This window comes from Podarcis filfolensis (genome assembly GCF_964270895.1).
Source record: "Podarcis filfolensis genome assembly, chromosome: 3".
NCBI classification, from domain to species: Eukaryota; Metazoa; Chordata; class Lepidosauria; order Squamata; family Lacertidae; genus Podarcis; species Podarcis filfolensis.
The window spans coordinates 113834817-113853888 of NC_139606.1; the positions used below are offsets into that span (position 1 = coordinate 113834817).

Sequence of the window (19072 nt, forward strand, 5' to 3'; positions counted from 1 at the left end):
TCCAGGAGGCAGCCCAGTGGCAGACAGAGGTCGAAAAGCAGAGCTAGATCTTAAGAACCAAATCAGTTCAGCCTAGCATGTCCAGCCCCCAGCTTCCTCGACAGAAGGTTGGTTTAGCCAATCACAGCCAGAAGCTTTGTCGTCGCCACCACACCGTTAAACCCCTTGCTGCATTACAGGATAGATTGTAAATGACTCCACTCAAGTATAAACATTGCTGCATCAGGGGCACTGCTGTCCGTTTTTGCATCTCTTCATTGTGCTGAGCACCACCACTCTCTCCATAACATAGCTGTCAACCGTCCCTTATTTGACGGAAAAGTCCCTTATGCCAGCGCTGTGTCCCACTGCTGTCCCTTATTGATGATGTCCCTTAAATTTCCAGGTTTCAAAGGAATCAGCTCCTCTCCCTCCCTCCCTGCCAGCCAGGGAGGCTCCAACTGTGTTGCTTGGCTGTATTGCTCACCCAATAAGGAGTCTAAGAATGACTGGGGGGGTGGAGCTTGCATGCCTTGTGCCGATCAAATCAGCCGCGTTGCCTGGGGACTCACCTTTGCTCAGCGCTTCCCAGCGGAGAGGTGATGGTTGTTTCCCTTGCTGCATCCCCTTTGCCGTGTTGCTGCTCTGTGGGAACCACCGCTTGAGGCTTCGTTTGGCTGCTGGCTGGGCTTTCTGCCTTTGACTCAGAGGGGCTCAGAATCTGAACATACCTGTGGCTGAAAAATCCCTTATTTTGGCTGCTGGTCCCTTATTTTCGAGGCTGTTGGTCCCTTATTTTCAAATCTGTAAGTTGACAGCTATGCTCCATAGCTGAGTGGTAGAACATCTGCTTTGCATGCAGAAGGTCTCAGGTTCAATCCCCAGCATCTCCAGGTAGGACTGGGAGAAGCCCACCATCAGACATCCTGGAGAACTGCTGCCAGTCAGTGTAGACAATACTGAGCAATTCAGTTGACTAGATACCATGGGAGGCTGCCTTAAATGTTTAGACTGTTGTCTTTCTAGCTCAGTATTGTCTACTCAGCATCTCTCCAGGATCTCAGGCATCACCTTTCCCATCACCTTTGCGCCTGGTCCTTTGAGCTGGAAACGCCAGGGATCAAACCTGTGGCCTTCTGAGTACAGGTACATGAGCTCTGCCGCTGAGCTACAGCCTTTGCCGTACAAATTTGTTTGCCTGAAGCTGTTCATTGTTTCTGCTGATGTTTTGGTACTTTGAGCTGTTGCTTTGACCTTGTTTTTCCATTTCCTCATCATGGTCTGGAAAGCCAGTAACAGTTGGAGGTACAATTCAGTGCCTTAGGACATTTTTATTTTAGGAAGATTGACGTATTTATATAGGGTGGATACTAATTCCCCGCCCCCCTTAAACCCCTTCCCAAATATCCAATCCAATCCAAATCTTTATTACGGTCATAGACCAGCATAGTTCACAAATATCCACACATTAAATAAGTATCTCAGTTTAAGCACCTTACAATAAAACCTCTAAAAAACAAAAAATGCTAATGAACACATTTTGGGGAAATGTCACATTTATTTATTCAAAGGTTGATTTTTGCATGTAGCATCAAAATTTGTATCTTCAAGCAACTTTGGTTTAGAATCTGTGCCTCAGAGGACTTGCATAAAGGTTGATTGCATAAAGGTTCATTTCGGTATTCCTGGCACTAATTAGCAGTCAGTTACAAAGGAACTCCAAAAATGTAACCAAACCTGTATTGAACTTGTTCCGGGTGCATGTATAATCTGCTTATTCAAGTAAAGAGCTACCAGATTTCAGGATTTTTGGAAGAGTGACAAATGAATGGGCGCTATTAAGATGTGTATCTCCAACTGCAGACAATATATTTTAAGCTGGTTAGCGGCCTGTTATGGGAGGGTGTCCCCGCCCCCTTTCAAACGACAAGGGAAGTTTCTAACTTCCTAGTAAAGCCATATGTTTCTAGCTAATTGCCCCTTTGTAATGGTTACATTGATAAAGAAGGGGAAGTTTCCAAAATACTCTGAAATAAAGCTCTCTTTGCTTCAGACATGTGAATTCCAAGCGTTCAGCACTAGGGTTGTGCAATAGAAAAAAGCCACGTTAAAAAGCTTCTCCATTTTTCATTGATCCAGTATTAAATTCCTCATCTCCACATCAGTTTGAAATTTGGTGGGAAGTTCTCCCAATTTACATATACAGTATGTGTGAGGTTTCGTCTGATTTTCACGTTTCTGCAAATCAACTTCCCCAGATAGAATGTGTTTCTGTATGTTATTTTCACCAATATATGCCTGTCGGTTGATGATCACCTTGCCCTACCATGGTGCATTTTGTGTACACCTTACTTGGTTGGGGAACTGCACTGCAAAACACGAAAAAATGCAGATGTTGTTCATTTTGCATAGCAGTTCGAAAGCACATCAAAGTGCAAGTAGATAAATAGGTACCGCTCCGGCGGGAAGGTAAACGGCGTTTCCGTGCGCTGCTCTGGTTTTGCCAGAAGTGGCTAAGTCATGCTGGCCACATGACCCAGAAAAACTGTCTGCGGACAAACGCCGGCTCCCTCAGCCTGTAAAGCAAGATGAGCGCCACAACCCCAGAGTCGGCCATGACTGGACCTAATGGTCAGGGGTCCATTACTGTTTCAGAAAATGTGAATTAGATAGGTTTGCCTATTCGAACAGAAGCTACCCCAGCCCTTAAAACTTCTGCCCCTCCCTGATGGTTTGCTTTCCTAGATCTGCAGCCTAAGTGGTGTAGTACAGTACCTTATCACTGGATTCTGCTGAAATGTATAAATTTGGCCTTAACAGGCTGCATGCATGGGGCTCTGCTAGTTGCTCTGTTGGTGACCGTGTCCTGAAGAACATGGGGAAAGCACAGATTTCTTTTTTCAAAGTAAATATGAATTTGAACATAGAGTTATAGAGTTGGAAGGGGTCAAACCCTTGCGATGCAGGAATCGTTTGCCCAACATTAGACTCAAACCCACAACCCTGAAATTAAGAGTCTCAATCTCTACCAGTTGAGCTATTCCTTTGGACTGTGTCTTTGAACACTGAGTTCTGCTTTTGCACATATGTACACACACTGTTGGTGATATTAATTTCCAACCACAGAACAAGTGGTTGGAAAGAAGCTGGTTCTTGACTTAGTGAAGTGCAGGTGATGTCATCATCAGGATAAGAAACCAAATAACTTTCTCTCTCTCTCTCTCTCTCTCTCTCTCTCTCTCTCTCTCTCTCTCTCTCTTTCTCTCTCTCTCTCTCTCTCTCCCTCCCTCCCTCTTGATTTTAGGCCAAAAAGACAGAATTTTTAAGCAGCAATGCAGCAGCTGGTTGAGACAATTTTATTAACGATTTTGATTTGCTTGTATCAGGTCTGTGGCTATATAATAAAAGTTGATTGTTGAATTTCATTAATCCAACTAGCCTCAGTCGAGCCATTCCTTCCTAATGAGGGGACTGGATTTTGGTTTTAACATATTTTTTTTAAAGAAGACTGGTTTTCCCTCAAGCAGAACCACATAAAATTAATCCATGATATGATAAACGTACATGATAATAATAATCTGACAAATAAAGTTGCATATTCAAAAGATGAGCAGAAGTATGTGTGTGACTCGCTGTGGTTTAAAGCATTTAAAAAAACAACAACACACACCATTATTTAGATGAAAAGGCTTCCAGTGGCTTACATAAGATCAGTAAAAACAAAACAATCCCTATCCTCAAGTTTACAATTTAAAAGACACAGCATAAAATGATAAAAGGATGAGGAGAGAAGAGGAAAACAAGCAAACTTAGCTACCGATTGTTAATTTTGCATAGCTGCTCTGATATAGAATAGCTAGCGCAAGAAACAGTTCAGAAAGAGAAGGAGCTGGTTTCTCAGTAGGGACAATGGACAGGCAGTGTTTCCCATCGCTTCTGGTTCAGAAGAGACAAGGCACACTTTCCCGTAAATATTTCTGACATGCGCTTGTACTTTGCTTCACAAATCCACTTTCAGGCTACACATCAATATGACACGTGAGGCTGCTGGAAACAGCAATCCGTTCGGAGAACAGTGACTCGTAGATACTCTTAGCTAGCATAGCTGCCCTTAGCAAAAACAACAACACAGAGAAATACCGTATTTTTTGCTCTATAAGACTCACTTTTTCCCTACTAAAAAGTAAGGGGAAATGTGTGTGCGTCTTATGGAGCGAATGCAGGCTGCGCAGCTATCCCAGAAGCCAGAACGGTAAGAGGGATCGCTGTGCAGCGATTCCTCTTGCTGTTCTGGCTTCTGAGATTCAGAATATATTTTTTCTTGTTTTACTCCTCCAAAAACTAGGTGTGTCTTCTGGTCTGGTGCATCTTATAGAGTGAAAAATACGGTATTTATCACGTGCTCCCAAATCATCCTTATTTAAACCATAGTTCCAAAGTTGAGAGAAGCACCTGTTCAGACAGTCTTAATTAATCCTATCAGTCCCAATTTCTAAGACCAGAGGAGTTTTGTGGCTTATCCGCAACTAAGCGAAGGGCTGTGATAACTGTGGCAGAGTACTGACGTTTCCAGGTTCAACCCCTTGGCATCTCCAAGTAGGACTGTGAGAGGACCCCTTCCTGAAGCCCTGGGGTGCTTCTGCAAGTCAATGTGAACAACACTGAGCTATAGGGACCAGTGGCTTTACCCAGCATAAAGCAAAAGGACACGTTTTTCTCTGTATTGGGTCCCCGGCTATTGTTGGACTACAACTCCCATCATCCCTAGCTAGTGGGACCAGTGGTCAGGGATGATGGGAATTGTAGTCTGAGGACCCAAGTTTGAGAAACACTGCTCTACAGGTATAAATAAGTGTATGAAAATGCGTATTGCAGAATTTGCATCAGGAGAGAAACCTGATTCCTACATCCCCTGTTTTTAGACTTTTCTGCCTGCTGTAAGGGAATACTTTACCTTTTTTAAAAAATAACATGTTGCACTGTTTTCTTTCTTTCCAAAGATGGTCATGAACCATACATTGAAATATGTGAGCAGCCTAGACAGCGAGGGATGCGTTTCCGGTACAAATGTGAGGGGAGATCAGCAGGCAGCATTCCGGGAGAACACAGCAGCGATATGAATCGGACCTTCCCGGCTCTACAGGTATTCCTCTTTGTTATTGTGTTTTTGTCTTTCCCTTACTTTAAAAAGGAACCAGAGTTGTTTTGCCCAAGAGGCAAATGCCTATTGTTTCATTTACTTACTTACTTACTTATTTCATATTTCGCTTGATTGTACAACAAAGAAAGAAAGAAACAGCCCTCAAATTGTTTTACAAAATAGATAATGCAATAAAATCAAGGGGTGGGTGTGTGTGCAACAACACTTTAAAATATAAAAAAAGTTAAAATACTAAAACAGATTAAAATTACCTCAACTTCCTAAGCATCTGAGTAGGCTTGTCTAAACAAGAATATTTTAGCAGGCGCTGAAAATATTGCAACGAAGGGGCTTTCCTGATATCAACAGACGCAGGTCCCAAAGTGTAGGAATCGGTGATGCCACACTATGTGATCGAATGCTTACAAATGCAGAACAGATATTACGTGGCACCTACCAGTTCTGCGAATCAAAGTGGTCGAGTGGGCACATGGGGGTAAGGCAATCCCACAGGCTCCACAGGCCACTAACAGCCAAATTATATGCATGTCTACTTGGAAGTAAGGGCCATTGAATTCGGTAAGTAAGTAGAACAGGCATAGGCAAACTCAGCCTTCCAGATGTTTTGGGACTCCAACTCCCATCATCCCTGTCTACTGGTCCTGTTAGCTAGGGATGATGGGAGTTGTAGTCCCAAAACATCTGAAGGGCCAAGTTTGCCTATGCCTGAAGTAGAATAATAAATGTAAAGGTCCAGTCGTGACCGACTCTGGGGTTGCGGCGCTCATCTCGCTTTATTGGCCGAGGGAGCCGGCGTACAGCTTCTGGGTCATGTGGCCAGCATGACTAAGCCGCTTGTGGTGAACCAGAGCAGCGCACGGAAACACCGGTTACCTTCCCGCCGGAGCGATACCTATTTATCTACTTGCACTTTGATGTGCTTTCAAACTGCTAGGTTGGCAGGTGCAGGGACCGAGCAACGGGAGCTCACCCCGTCGCGGGGATTCAAACCGCCGACCTTCTGATCGGCAAGTCCTAGGCTCTGTGATTTAACCCACAGCGCCACCTGTGTCCCGAAGTAGAATAACAGAACCATGGAATTGTTGAGTTGGATGGAACCCCGAGGGTCATTGTTCCAACCCTCTACAATGCAGGAATCTTAACTAGATCATACATGACAGGTGACCATCCAACCTCTGCTTAAAAACCTCCAAGGAAAGGGAGTCCACAACCTCCTGAGGGAGTCTGCTCCACTGTCAAACAGCTCTTAGGTATAGCACTGCAGGAGAAGGGCCCTTCCAGACCACCTGCTTATTGAACCTTCATTCTGATTTGTTTATGGGGAGGTTAGATGATGCTGTCTCAAAGCAAGTGCTATCTCAACTTCCCAGTGCATTTTCCTGTCACTTTCGTTATCTTAAGAACTCTGATCTTTAAGGGGGAAGCGGTCTTCTTGACACAGCGCCTCCTAATCAACTATACTCGGGCACTCTGAAGTCACCGGTATGTGGTGGAAGTGCCCCAAGTTGATCTCTAGCACACAGGTGGGCAAGCTCAGCCAGGGGGCCGAAGGCCGCCCTCCATGCTGCTGCATCTGGCCCCCAGGACTCTCCTCTGGCCATTCCTCCTCCCTGGACACATGCTCTCTCCCCAGGCCACATCCTTCCTGCTCCATTAAGGTTTTTGCCTGGCTGGAATGTGTCCTTGGAACTCTGGTCATGGGTCTTGCCTGCCTGGATAGAAACTCGAAAAAGAGTCTGTAGATGTTTGTGGAAGATACTCTACTGTACAAATACAAAATTCACATTCATTTCTCCACTCACTGTCGCCTCTGGCTGTTAGCCAGAAGGCTGGTGGTTCGAGCCCATCCAGAGATGGCTGTGGGCAGGATTTCTACACTGCAAAGGGGGGGGGGGGTTTGGACTAGATGACCCTTGGGGTCCCTTCCAACTCTGCTTCTATTTGTCCTGCATTTAAGATGGCCAAGCTGCAGGACTGCAGCAGGCAGGAAAGCGAGAGCTTAAAAGCGGACCCAGCAGAAATGGCAGCTCTCCTGTTTGTTGGAAGAAAATACATGTAATATTTAACCACATATTCAGTGACACCTGCCTCTTCAGTTGCTTGTGTACTGCTGTTCATTTGTTCATATGTTTTAGCTGTTTATAATATGCTTGCCCTAAGCAGTGATGATGATGATGATGATGATGATGATAATAATAATAATAATAATTATAATAATAATAATAATATTTATACCCCGCCCAAAGCCTGGCTCAGGGTGGCTAACACCTGTAAAATTACAGTAAAAACATAATAGGGGGGAAAAAACCAATTTAAAATACAGGTTAAAATGCAGCCTCATTTTAAAAGTAGCCCATAGATCAAAACCATAAGGGGAGGGAAACATAAGGGTCAGACTGAGTCCAAACCAAAGGCCAGATGGAACAGCTCTGTTTTGCAGGCCCTGCAAAAAGATGCCAAGTCCCGCAGGGCCCTAGTCTCTTGTGACAGAGCATTCCACCAAGTCGGGGCCAGTCCTGAAAAGGCCCTGGCCCTAGTTGAGACCAATCTAACCACCTTGCGACTTTGGACCTCCAAAATGTTGTCATTTGTGGACCTTAAGGTCCTCCGCATACCAGGAGAGGCGGTCCAGTAGGTACGTGGGTCCTAGGCCACATAGGGCTTTAAAGGTCAAAACCAGACAAAACAACAAATACAAATGACTAATTAGATTTTTTAAAAAAAAATCATAGCAAGAAGACTAGCTACCAGGTTTGACAATCCCTTTTCAATCCCATAAGAGTGTGGTGATGATAACACCAAGGTTGCAGGTTCGATCCCTGTATGGGGCAGCTGCATATTCCTGCATTCAAGGGATGATTCTCAGGATCCCTTCCAACTCTACAATTTTATGGTTCTATTATAGTTCCTTGGGAACAAAATATTTATGGGGCCACAGTTGCAAAGGCCCCGCTTTCAGCGTTTACCTGTTGCCTTGTCAGCGTTTCCTTGCTGCCTGAGGTTGTGAAGGACTTTAAAGGTTGAAACCAGCATATTGAAATAGAACCTTCTTGTAATCAGGGCATCTGGTTTCACCTTGAACGTGACAATTCCTCTCCACGTCTGACAAAAGGCACAAGGGTGATGGGCTCTCCCTCTCTCTCTTTCCTTTGCAGGTGTTCAACTACTTCGGGAAAATAAAAATCAGAATAACGTTGGTGACTAAGAACGAGCCATACAGACCTCACCCCCATCGGCTGGTTGGAAAAGACTGCGAAAATGGTTTCTATGAAGCTGAATTTGGGCCGGAGCGCAGAGTTCTGATGTAAGTAGTGGCTGTTGTTAGGTGTGGCCAAAGACAGAACTAATGTATGAAGATCCTTGCTGGATCAGAGACCCATCGGGTCCAACATCCTCTTCTTAGAGAGGATAACTAGACAGGATGGTTAATATAGAAAGGGGGTTCTTTGTGAGCTCTCCAGATATGCTTCAAGAGCTCCTTCTCAACTTGAACATTCAGAAGAACATGGCAGCAAAATAAATGCTGGCTCCAACCTTATAGTCCGATCCAGAGCCATAGCTCAGTGGTAGAGTGTTTGCCTTGCAAGCAGTAAGGTCCCCGGTTCAAACCCCGGTATCTCCAGGTAGGAAAGTGGGTGACCTTTGAAGTTTAAAGGTTAACAGGATTGTTGCAAAATAAGCTCTTGTGAACAGAAGCCTGATCCCATCAATCTGCTGCTTCCCTGAAAGTTCATACACATTCTTCAAAGGGAGATTCCAGTGCAACGTTCCCAACCTAAAACTTATCAGCATCTTTGATTTGATACCTTTAGAGCATGGGTAGGCAAACTAAGGCCTGGGGGACGGATCCGGCCCAATCGCCTTCTAAATCTGGTCCGTGGACGATCCGGGAATCAGCGTGTTTTTCATGAGTAGAATGTGTGCTTTTATTTAAAATGCATCTCTGGGTTATTTGTGGGGCATAGGAATTCGTTCATATATAGTCCGGCCCCCCACAAGGTCTGAGGGACAGTGGACCAGCCCCCTGCTGAAAAAGTTTGCTGACCCCTGCTTTAGAGCTTAATCGAGACTGGGGACTTCTTACTCACTGCAGGGGCTAAAGTTACCCAGCAGAGTCTTGTCAGTGCTACTTACTGCTGTTGTAAATGGCCACTGTATGTATCTTGTGTACATAAGAAGAGCTCTTCAGGATCAGACCAATGACTCATCTAGTCCACCATCCTGTTCTCTTTGTCAGGAGTTCAGCCTACACTCGAGTAGGACCCTGGCAGAGACACATGCCCGACTGGCATGTTCTCTCCCTCCTGGTCGATCGTTCGGGAGCTTCAAAAGCTTTCTTCAGCCCGAACATCACAGCGACCGATGCCAACAGACACAGGCACACTTAGGGATCCGCAGAGTCTTCGCAACTTGCGTGACAGACCTCAGCAACTCAGCATTTTGGCTAATCTACTTTATTTACATACAAACACACACGGAGCACTGCAACATGGCTCCCTCTCTCTCTAGCATCAGACAGCAAAGAGAGAGAGAAAACAAAGGACAATAGTCCCACTTCACAGAACACAGTAACACAAACATCCTGTCTCCGTCACTTCCCACTCTGTGGAGTCAAAACATATACCGTCATGTGATAGACAACAATCCCATGACTGCAATCATGGAGCAGGAATTCTAACACTCTCAGCTGCTGGGGGGAACCCACAAGCCAGACCCCTGAGCGCAAGAGCAGCTCCTTACTTGTGATTTTGGAGGCATGTTGCCCCCCACATCAGAGGTAGAACATAACCATCATGACTAGTAGCCATGGATAACTCCATTCTCCATGAATTTGGCTAGTCATCTTTTATAGCCATCCAAGTTGGTGGCCATCCCTGCCTCTTGGGATAGCATTTTTCCATACTATAGCTATGCACTGTGTGAAGGAAGCACTCAGCATCCTGTTTCATCTAACATTTAGCCCTTGGGTTCTAGCGTTCTGAGAGAGGCCCATCCACTTTCTCTATACTGTGCATAATTCCGTATACCTCAAGGTCTCGTTTGTGGTCATCACCACCATAACTGTATTTTGTGAAATTAGATTTCCCTCCCCCCTGCCCCTTTATGCTTGCCGGTGTTGAATTGCATTTTTGCCATTTTACTGCCTATTCAGCCACATAGCTGTCAACTTTTCCCTTTTCTTGCAAGGAATCCTATTCGGAATAAGGGAATTTCCCTTTAAAAAAAGGGAAACATTGACAGCTATGTACAGCCAGTTTGGAGAGATCATAGAATCGTAGAGTTGGAAGGGTCCCTGAGGATAATCTAGTCCAACCCCCTGCAATGCAGCTGTTCCGTGTGAGGATCGAACCTGCAACCTTGGTATTATCAGCACCATGCTCAAAACAACTGAGCTAGCCAGAAGATGCATTTGAGCTTTGCATAGCAGTGACAGCAACTTGTACTGTTTGCCTTTCATAGTTTCTAGCTCTCTGGATCACATACACACTCAGGGCTTGTGTCTGAACACCCTTTCTTTTTTCCTCCGGAGCTCTCCCCACAAAGACCTGCTCTTTAAAGCTCAATCGGAGCAAACTTCAATCAGTGGAAATCCCGAACTGACATTTGCTCTGATTCAGCTTTAAAGAGCCAGGGGAAAGCTCAAAGCAAAACAACAACAGCACTCAGACACAGAGCGTTAAAGTGCACGTTCTTTCACGTACAGTACCTGTGCATGGATATATCAGCAAGGTAGAAATGCTTCACGCATCTGATGAAATGGGCCCCCATCTAGGTAGGTAAAGGACCCCTGGACGGTTAAGTCCAGTCAAAGGTGACTCTGGGGTTGTGGCGCTCATCTCGCCTTCAGGCTGAGGGAGCCGGCGTTTGTCTGCAGACAGCTTTCCAGATCATGTGGCCAGCATAACTAAACTGCTTCTGGTGCAACGGGACACCGTGAAGGAAGCCAGAGCGCACAGAAATGCCATTTACCTTCCCGCCACAGCGGTACCTATTTATCTACTTGCACTGGCATGCTTTCATACTGCTAGGTTGGCAGGAGCTGGGACAGAGCAACAGGAGCTCATTCCGTCATGGGGATTCGAACCGCCAACCTTCTGATCGGCAAGCCCAAGAGGCTCTGTGGTTTAGACCACAGTGCCACCCGTGTCCCTTGTGCCTCGATAAGGCAGCAAATGATAAACACACTTACTAAAGAGAAATCCCCATTGAGCACAGCATTGTAAGTAAACAGGCATAGGCTCATTCTGCATATCAGTTAGGATTTAAAGTGCTACAAAAGCCCCTCTGTTGTTTTCATTCTCCTGCTAGAGCAGTCATTCTGAAAAGCATAAGCCACGCTACATTCAAGTTTTTGTTTAGTGTTCATCTCACCAGGCATATAATGGGGTCAGGAAGACCCAGGGATAGGGAGATACTGGCTGGTTAGCATGAGATGCCTCTTTTGCAATTTGCTCTGATTTCTGATATTGCACAGTATTATCTGGCTTTCAACTTCCTATTTTGCATCCTCCCAGGGGTGGGGTGATGTCATGGGTTTTCCATGTGGGAAAGAATCAGGTTTCTGGAGGTAGGTGGGGAGAGTCCCTTAATGCTGTCCTGTGACCTGATACCATCACATGCAAATTAGGAAGCTGCATTAGCACCTATTCAAATGAGATCAGAAAACTGGCTCTGTTTCTCTCTGTCTCTCTCTCTCTGCGTATCTATTTATTTGCCATCTATCTGTGTATAGGCAATATATTACCATTTTTTCCTTGATCACATGGTTTGACATTACCTTGTTTTTTGTGGAAACTAATGCCAACCTGACCAATTTGCACTATTTCCCGTGTGAATGCTTTTTAAACACAAAACCACAATACCTACTGCTAAATGGACGCTCACGTCCTCTGCTGACAGTTTAAAGGGGGGGATCTTTCTCTGCGTGGGAGTGTAGGTCCCGTTTCAGAGCTATTCCATTTAACCTGCTCACGTTCATAAAAGAGAAGTCTGAAGGGATCGAGTAAACTTCAGAGTAAATTCCATTCCATGTGCATTTACGGCGCAAGCCGTAATCTACTATCCGACTGAATTAAATGGGATTTACTCCTGTGTAAGTAGGCTTAGAATTCCAGCCTCACAGTGTGATCCCAATCATGTCTACTTGCAAACAAGTCCTTCTGACCTCAGTGGAGCTTACTCCCAGGTAAGCGGGGTTATGACTGCAGTAATCCAAACCTGCTTTCCAGGTAGTGAGACCCACTGAATTAAATAGGACTTACTTCTCAGTAGACATTACTTCTCAGGGGGTTGGACTAGGTCAGGCATAGGCAAACTCTGGCCCTCCAGATGTTTGGGACTACAATTCCCACCACCCCTGACCACTGGTCCTGTTAGCTAGGGATGATGGGAATTGTAGTCCTTCCAACTTTACAGTTCTAGGATTCCAAATTTGTACTGTAAGGCTACAATCCTATACCTGCTTCCTTGAGAGCAGCACCCCTGAACTCAATTACTTCTGAGTTAGATGACTTGTACCGTAAATGTACACATTGGTACATTTCAAGGGAATGTGCTATTTTGAAGGTCCTGGTTATGGCATAGATTTCCTGGATAAAGCTGTATTTAAAAATAGCCACACTACCTCTAGGCCAGGCATAGGCAAACTCGGCCCTCCAGATGTTTTGGGACTACAACTCCCATCATCCCTAGGACAAATGGTCAGGGATGATGGGAACTGTAGTCCCAAAACATCTGGAGGGCCAAAATTGCCTATGCCTGCTCTATGCCAATCTGTCTCAAATGAACTTGAAAGCCTCATTATCACTGCATTCACTAGCCAGAGCCGAGGAGACCCTGGGCATTCTGGCAGGTCGTATCATTGTTCCCGCTCTGGACCTTGTGCATCTCCTCTACTACACCACAGATCCCTGCCACTTGGACTTTCTGCCAAAGAGGTGTTGTTTAGTTGTTTAGTTGTGTCCGACTCTTCACGACCCCATGGACCAGAGCACGCCAGGCATTTCTGTCTTCCACTGCCTCCCGCAGTTTGGTCAGACTCATGCTGGTAGCTTCGAGAACACTGTCCAACCATCTCGTCCTCTGTTGTCCCCTTCTCCTTGTGCCCTCCATCTTTCCCAACATCAGGGTCTTTTCCAGGGAGTCTTCTCTTCACATGAGGTGGCCAAAGTATTGGAGCCTCAGCTTCACGATCTGTCCTTCCAGTGAGCACTCAGGGCTGATTTCCTTCAGAATGGAGAGGTTTGATCTTCTTGCAGTCCATGGAACTCTCAAGAGTCTCCTCCAGCACCAGAATTCAAAAGCATCAATTCTTTGGCGATCAGCCTTCTTTATGGTCCAGCTCTCACTTCCATACATCACTACTGGGCCAAAGAGGTAGTGGAAGAGAAACACACGCTTTCATCTCCCTGTGAAAGAGGCAAAAACAGAGCGACAGCGGTTTTGCTTTTTGAACTGCAGCGCTTCATATCAGAGCAGAACATCCAGTTCTGAAAGGAAGTCACCGTCCTTCCTGTGACTCACGGAGGAGATGGGTGCGCACCGCTGGGTCTTGCAAAGCACCTGGATGTTGACAAAACATCCTAGTCATTGACGCAGCCGTAGCCGTTGGGCCATTGGTTTGGCAGCTGAGGGAATGGCAGACCCACAAATGATTGTAGACCCAGGAGGTCTCTCCACACAGGGGGCATCCCGGCCCGTTTTACCACCTGAGGTGAAACGGGAAGGTGTCGTCCCTGCTGAAGCTTTGATTTCTGGGGTTGTGTGCCTGAGGTTATAGCTACATCGGCTTCTGGCGAGATCTCATGAGAATTCTACGAGCTCTCGCTGGAAGCAGCTGCATGATCCACATGGGACACCACCGTCCCACGGGATTCCCCCGCCTGAGGTATCTGCTTCAGTCTGTCTCATGGGCAGGCCGGTCCTGTCTCCAGAGGTGGAGTACAGTTACCCTTGTCCCAAGAAAGGACACCTGCCCCAATTCTACACTCTACCCTTGCCTCCAAGCAATGATATTTGGTAGGTGCAGGGACTCCCATTGTCTTAGATCACACCTGGATTTGCCAGTGGCAACAGGATTTTCTTGGCCTGGGTAATAATAATAATAATAATAATAATAATAATAATAATAATATATTTATACTCCACGCATCTGGCTGGGTTTCCCCAGCCACTCTGGGCGGCTTTCAACAGAATATTAAAATACAATAGTCTATTAAACATTAAAAGCTTCCCTAAACAGGATGTCTTCTAAAAGTCTGTGGGAAGTGTTTAACACTGCCAGTTCCTTGCTCCAAATTCCTGTGTGCCACCGTATCAAGAATGCATATTCAGGGTTTTTTTTTATGGTGAAGGATCATACCTACATCGTACATTTAAATCACCCTGGCTCCTTCCCCACAAGAATGCTGGGAACTGTAGTTTGTTAAGGGTGCTGGGAATTGTAGTTTGTTAAGGGTGCTGGGAATTGTGAGGGTTAAACTGTATTGTCTTATACTGTCATGTTGTTTGTCTATACCAGGGGTCAGCAAACTTTTTCAGCACGGGGCTGAACCATTTTTTTGGGGGGGGGAAATAAATGAATTCCTATGCCCCACAAATAACCCAGAGATGCATTTTAAATAAAAGGACACATTCTACTCATGTAAAAGCATGCTGATTCCCAGCCCGTCCACAGGCCAGATTTAGAAGGTGATTGGGCCGGATCCGGCCCCCGGGCCTTAGTTTGCCTACCCATGGTCTATACCAGTGTTTCCCAAACTTGGGTCTCTGTCTGTTTTTGGACTACAACTCCCATAATCCCTAGCTAGCAGGACCAGTGTCAGGGATTATGGGAACTGTAGTCGAAAAACAGCTGGCTTGGTAAATACTGGTATGGACTCACTGATTTTTGCCATAAAAAGAAAAAAGGCTGATCAGATGTTCAACCCAGTCCACCTAGGCCTGCCATTTTGTAAGAAATCCCAATGCCGATTGAGGCACAGTCACCGCAGGGTTGTCTGAATGGCTGGGGGCTGTGCCTAACTCTTCCGTATCAGGTCAAACCTCATTGGAGGGATGGTGGGAGGAACTGGTTTCAGTTTGCATTTAAAGGCTTTCCGAGGCAACACACTAACCAAAGCACAGCTATCCTTTGAAATTTGCACTTCTCAAAATTTTCCAAGTGGCTTATCAGTTAATTTGGAGTAACACCGATTATTATTATTATTATTATTAATTTTTGTACTGCCCTACATCTGTAAACTCAGGGTGGTTCACACCATAAAATCACAGTGTGTGTGTGTATATGTGTGTGTGTGTGTGTGTGTGTGTGTGTGTGTGTAACAAAATACAGAACTGAAAGCAAGATAAACAAAGCCTAGTTCACACAAAGCTCAGTGCCTATTTGACAAATCGAAGGAATCTTAGAGTTTAGCCAACAAAGTAAAGTAGTCATTCTTAAAAGTAAAGGTCATTCTTCAGTATTTCATCATTTGCTATGATAACACACTAATGCAGAAAAACAGCCCAAGAAATTATAGGCTCTAAACTCTCTCGCCCCCTTGGATTTGCCCTCTAATCCAACTGAAGCTCTAATAATTTCTGGCGGTTCCCCTGCTGCGAGAAGCAAAGCTACAGGGAACCAGGCAGAGGGCCTTCTCGGTAGTGGCGCCCGCCCCGTGGAACACCCTCCCACCAGATGTCAAAGAGAAAAACAACTACCAGACTTTTAGAAGACATCTGAAGGCAGCCCTGTTTAGGGAAGCTTTTAATGTTTAATAGGTTACTGCATTTTAATATTTTGTTGGAAGCCGCCCAGAGTGGCTGGGGAAACCCAGCCAGATGGGCGGGGTATAAATAAATTATTATCATTATTACCGTATTTTTCACCCTATAGGACACACTTTTTCCCCTCCAAAAATGAAGGGGAAATGTGGGTGCGTCCTATGGGGCGAATACAGGCTTTTGCTGAAGCCTGGAGAGCGAGAGGCTCTCGCTCTCCAGGCTTCAAGAAGCTCTGCGCAACCCTCCGGAGCCCGGTGCGAAGCCGCGCCGTCCTCTGGAAGGTCGCGCAGAGCTGCCTGCCCTCCCGGGGTCTGCGCAGCTCTGCATTCCGAAGCCTCGGGCGCGCTGAAGAGCGCGCCCGGGCTTCGCACAGCTGTCCACGAGCCTGGGGAGACTGGCGCGGCTCCCTAGGCTTGCGGATAGCAGGCTGTTCTGGGGGCTGGGGTCGGGGGAAGCTCGGGCTTCCCCCGTGCCATCCCCGTACCTGGGGGGGAAAATAAATTTTTTTCTTTATTCCCCCCCCCAAAAAAAAAACTAGGTGCGTCCTATAGGGCGGTGCGTCCTATGGGGCGAAAAATACGGTAATCACCCACTTTGGGAAACACTGTTCTAATGAAATTATATCACTCCCCATATATGTACACATTGCATTGGAAGCACATTTCCCCGCATCCCACCAGGACCCTGGGAATAGTGATTCATCCAACACAGAGCTACAACTCCCTGCACTCTTAATGAACTACAGGTCCCAGGATTCTTGGGGGGGGGGAGCTTTGTAGACTATAGTATTTTAATATTCTGTTGGAAGCCACTCAGAGTGGCTGGGAAAACCCAGCCAGATGGGCAGGGTATAAATAATAAATTTATTATTATTATTATTATTATTATTATTATTATTATTATTATTATTATTATTAGTGTTGTGAGAGAGGGGGAAACAGCTTATCTCTCCCCACTTTCTCTAAGCCTCACACAATTCTATAAACTTCTATTGTGACATCTCTTATTCACCTTTCCTCCAAAACTGAAAAGTCCCAAGTGTTGCTCCATCCCCTTCATCGTGTTGCTTTCTTTTTTCTAACTCTACAGTTTCCTTTGGAGGTGACACAGTATTGCACCGTCGATTTGCATAGTGACTTTACGATATCAACAGTTTCGATTTCAATTCCATTCCTAATGATCCATGGAATTTGTCTTTCTCACAGCTGCTGCACACTGAGTGCTCGTCCACACATCTCCTTGACTCACCACTTCTCCCTGGGGAAACCCGCTATTTACCCCTGAATCGGAGCAAATGCTGATCGGGTTTTCCGTGGCTTAACGTTTGCTCCAGTTCAGCAGTAAAGAGCAGGTTTTCCTGGGGGAAGAAGTGGCGCACACAGAAAACCACTAGGGATCGTGTCTAGAAAGCACAAGATGAGCAGAAAACCTAACCAGACCCATGGTTTCTGGGCAAGGGACAAGCGATAGCTCAATGAGCCCAATGTCTTGTTCCTGATCAAGCTCAGACCCCATGGGAATATATGTGAAATTAAAAATTGTTTGTTGTTGTTTAGTCGTGTCCAACTCTTTGTGACCCCATGGACCAGAGCATGCCAGGCATTTCTGTCTTCCACTGCCTCCCGCAGTTTGGTCAAACTCATGCTGGTAGCTTTGAGAACACTGTCCAACCATTTTGTCCTCTGTTGTCCCCTTCTCCTTGTGCCCTCCATCTTTCCCAACATCAGGGTCTTTTCCAGGGAATCTTCTCTTCTCATGAGGTGGCCAAAGTATTGGAGTCTCAGCTTCAGGATCTGTCCTTCCAGCGAGCACTCAGGGCTGATTTCCTTCAGAATGGATAGGTTTGATCTTCTTGCAGTCCATGGAACTCTCAAGAGTCTCCTCCAGCACCATAATTCAAAAGCATCAATTCTTCGGCGATCAGCCTTCTTTATGGTCCAGCTCTCACTTCCATACATCACTGCTGGGAAAACCCTAGCTTTAACTATACGGACCTTAAAATTCTTTGCCCCAGCATAAAATCATTGGGTCACATTTGCCATTTTACTGCCCATTCACACAGTTTGGAGAGGTCCTTTTGGAGCTCTTCGCAATCCTTTTGTGTTTTAACAACCTTGAACTATTTAATGCCATCAGCAAACTTGGCCACCTCGCTGCTCACACCTAGCTCTAGTTTGTTCATGAACAAATTAAAAGGCACAGGTTTCAGTATCGATCTTTGGGGGACTTTCAACATTTCCATTCAATGAGCAGTCCATTTATTCCCACTCTCCGCTTCCTGATACTTAACCAATTTCAGATCCGCAAGAGGACCTCTCCTCTTGTTCCATGACTGCTAAGCTTATTCAGGAGCGTTTGGTGAAGTACCTTGTGGAAAGTTTTTGGGAGGTCCAAGTACACTTTGTCAACTGCATCATCTCTAGCTATAAGCTTGTTGACACTCTCAAAGAACTCTTTAAAAGGCAGGACTTATCCTTGCAGAAGCCATGCTGATTCTTCTTCAGTAGGGCTTGTTCTTCTAGGTGCTTGGCTATTTTATCTTTAACAATACTTTCCACCAGTTTTCCTGGGACAGTAGTTAAACTAACCAGCCTGTAATTTCCAGGATATCCCTGAATCCTTTTTTAAAATATAAATAAAAAATTGGCATTGCCTCGGCTGTTTTCCAGTCCTCAAGTATGGAGGCTGAAATGAGGGACAAGCTACACATTTTTGTTGCCAGTTTGGTAATTTCACATTTGAGTTATTTAAGAACTCTCAGGTGGGTGTAATTTGAACTCGCCAATTTGCCAGTTTTAATTTTGTCTGTTAGGCCTAGAACTTCATCCCTTGCTACCACTATCTGTCTCAGTTTCTTAATCCCTTCCCCTCTTTCTTTTTTCTTTTTTCCTTTTTCCTTCTGTGATGGAACTTCTACTTGGGGACTTCCCTGGCTTTTTTCTGACCCACATAGGACCAGTCTGGATAGTTAGCCTTGGTGAAGACTTGACGTTTTCATCCTTTTTTTTTTTTTTTTTGAGTTTCTCCTGAAATGAGGCTGCATTTTAATGTTGTATTTTAATCTTGTTTTTTAAGTTGTATTTTAATCAATTGTTTTATATCTGGTGTTAGCCGCCCTGAGCCTGGTCTTGGCTGGGGAGGGCGGGGTATAAATTATTATTATTATTA

General features: G+C 45.4%; 1 protein-coding gene and 1 long non-coding RNA gene across 3 annotated transcripts in view; one reads left to right on the top strand and one right to left on the bottom strand.

Annotated features, from left to right (window-relative positions):
• LOC310758873 overlaps positions 1-19072 on the bottom strand; it is a 536128-nt gene that overhangs the window by 507703 nt on the left and 9353 nt on the right. The window lies entirely within an intron of this gene.
• The window catches only part of REL (REL proto-oncogene, NF-kB subunit), a gene marked incomplete at its 3' end in the record, with an annotated part of 52400 nt that overhangs the window by 8809 nt on the left and 24519 nt on the right, over positions 1-19072 (top strand). For both annotated transcript variants that reach the window (XM_083605203.1, XM_083605202.1), the window contains exons 2-3: positions 4980-5122; positions 8296-8444. In XM_083605203.1, coding sequence (XP_083461329.1) covers positions 4980-5122; positions 8296-8444 — 292 coding nt within the window. The remainder of the gene's footprint in view (positions 1-4979; positions 5123-8295; positions 8445-19072) is intronic.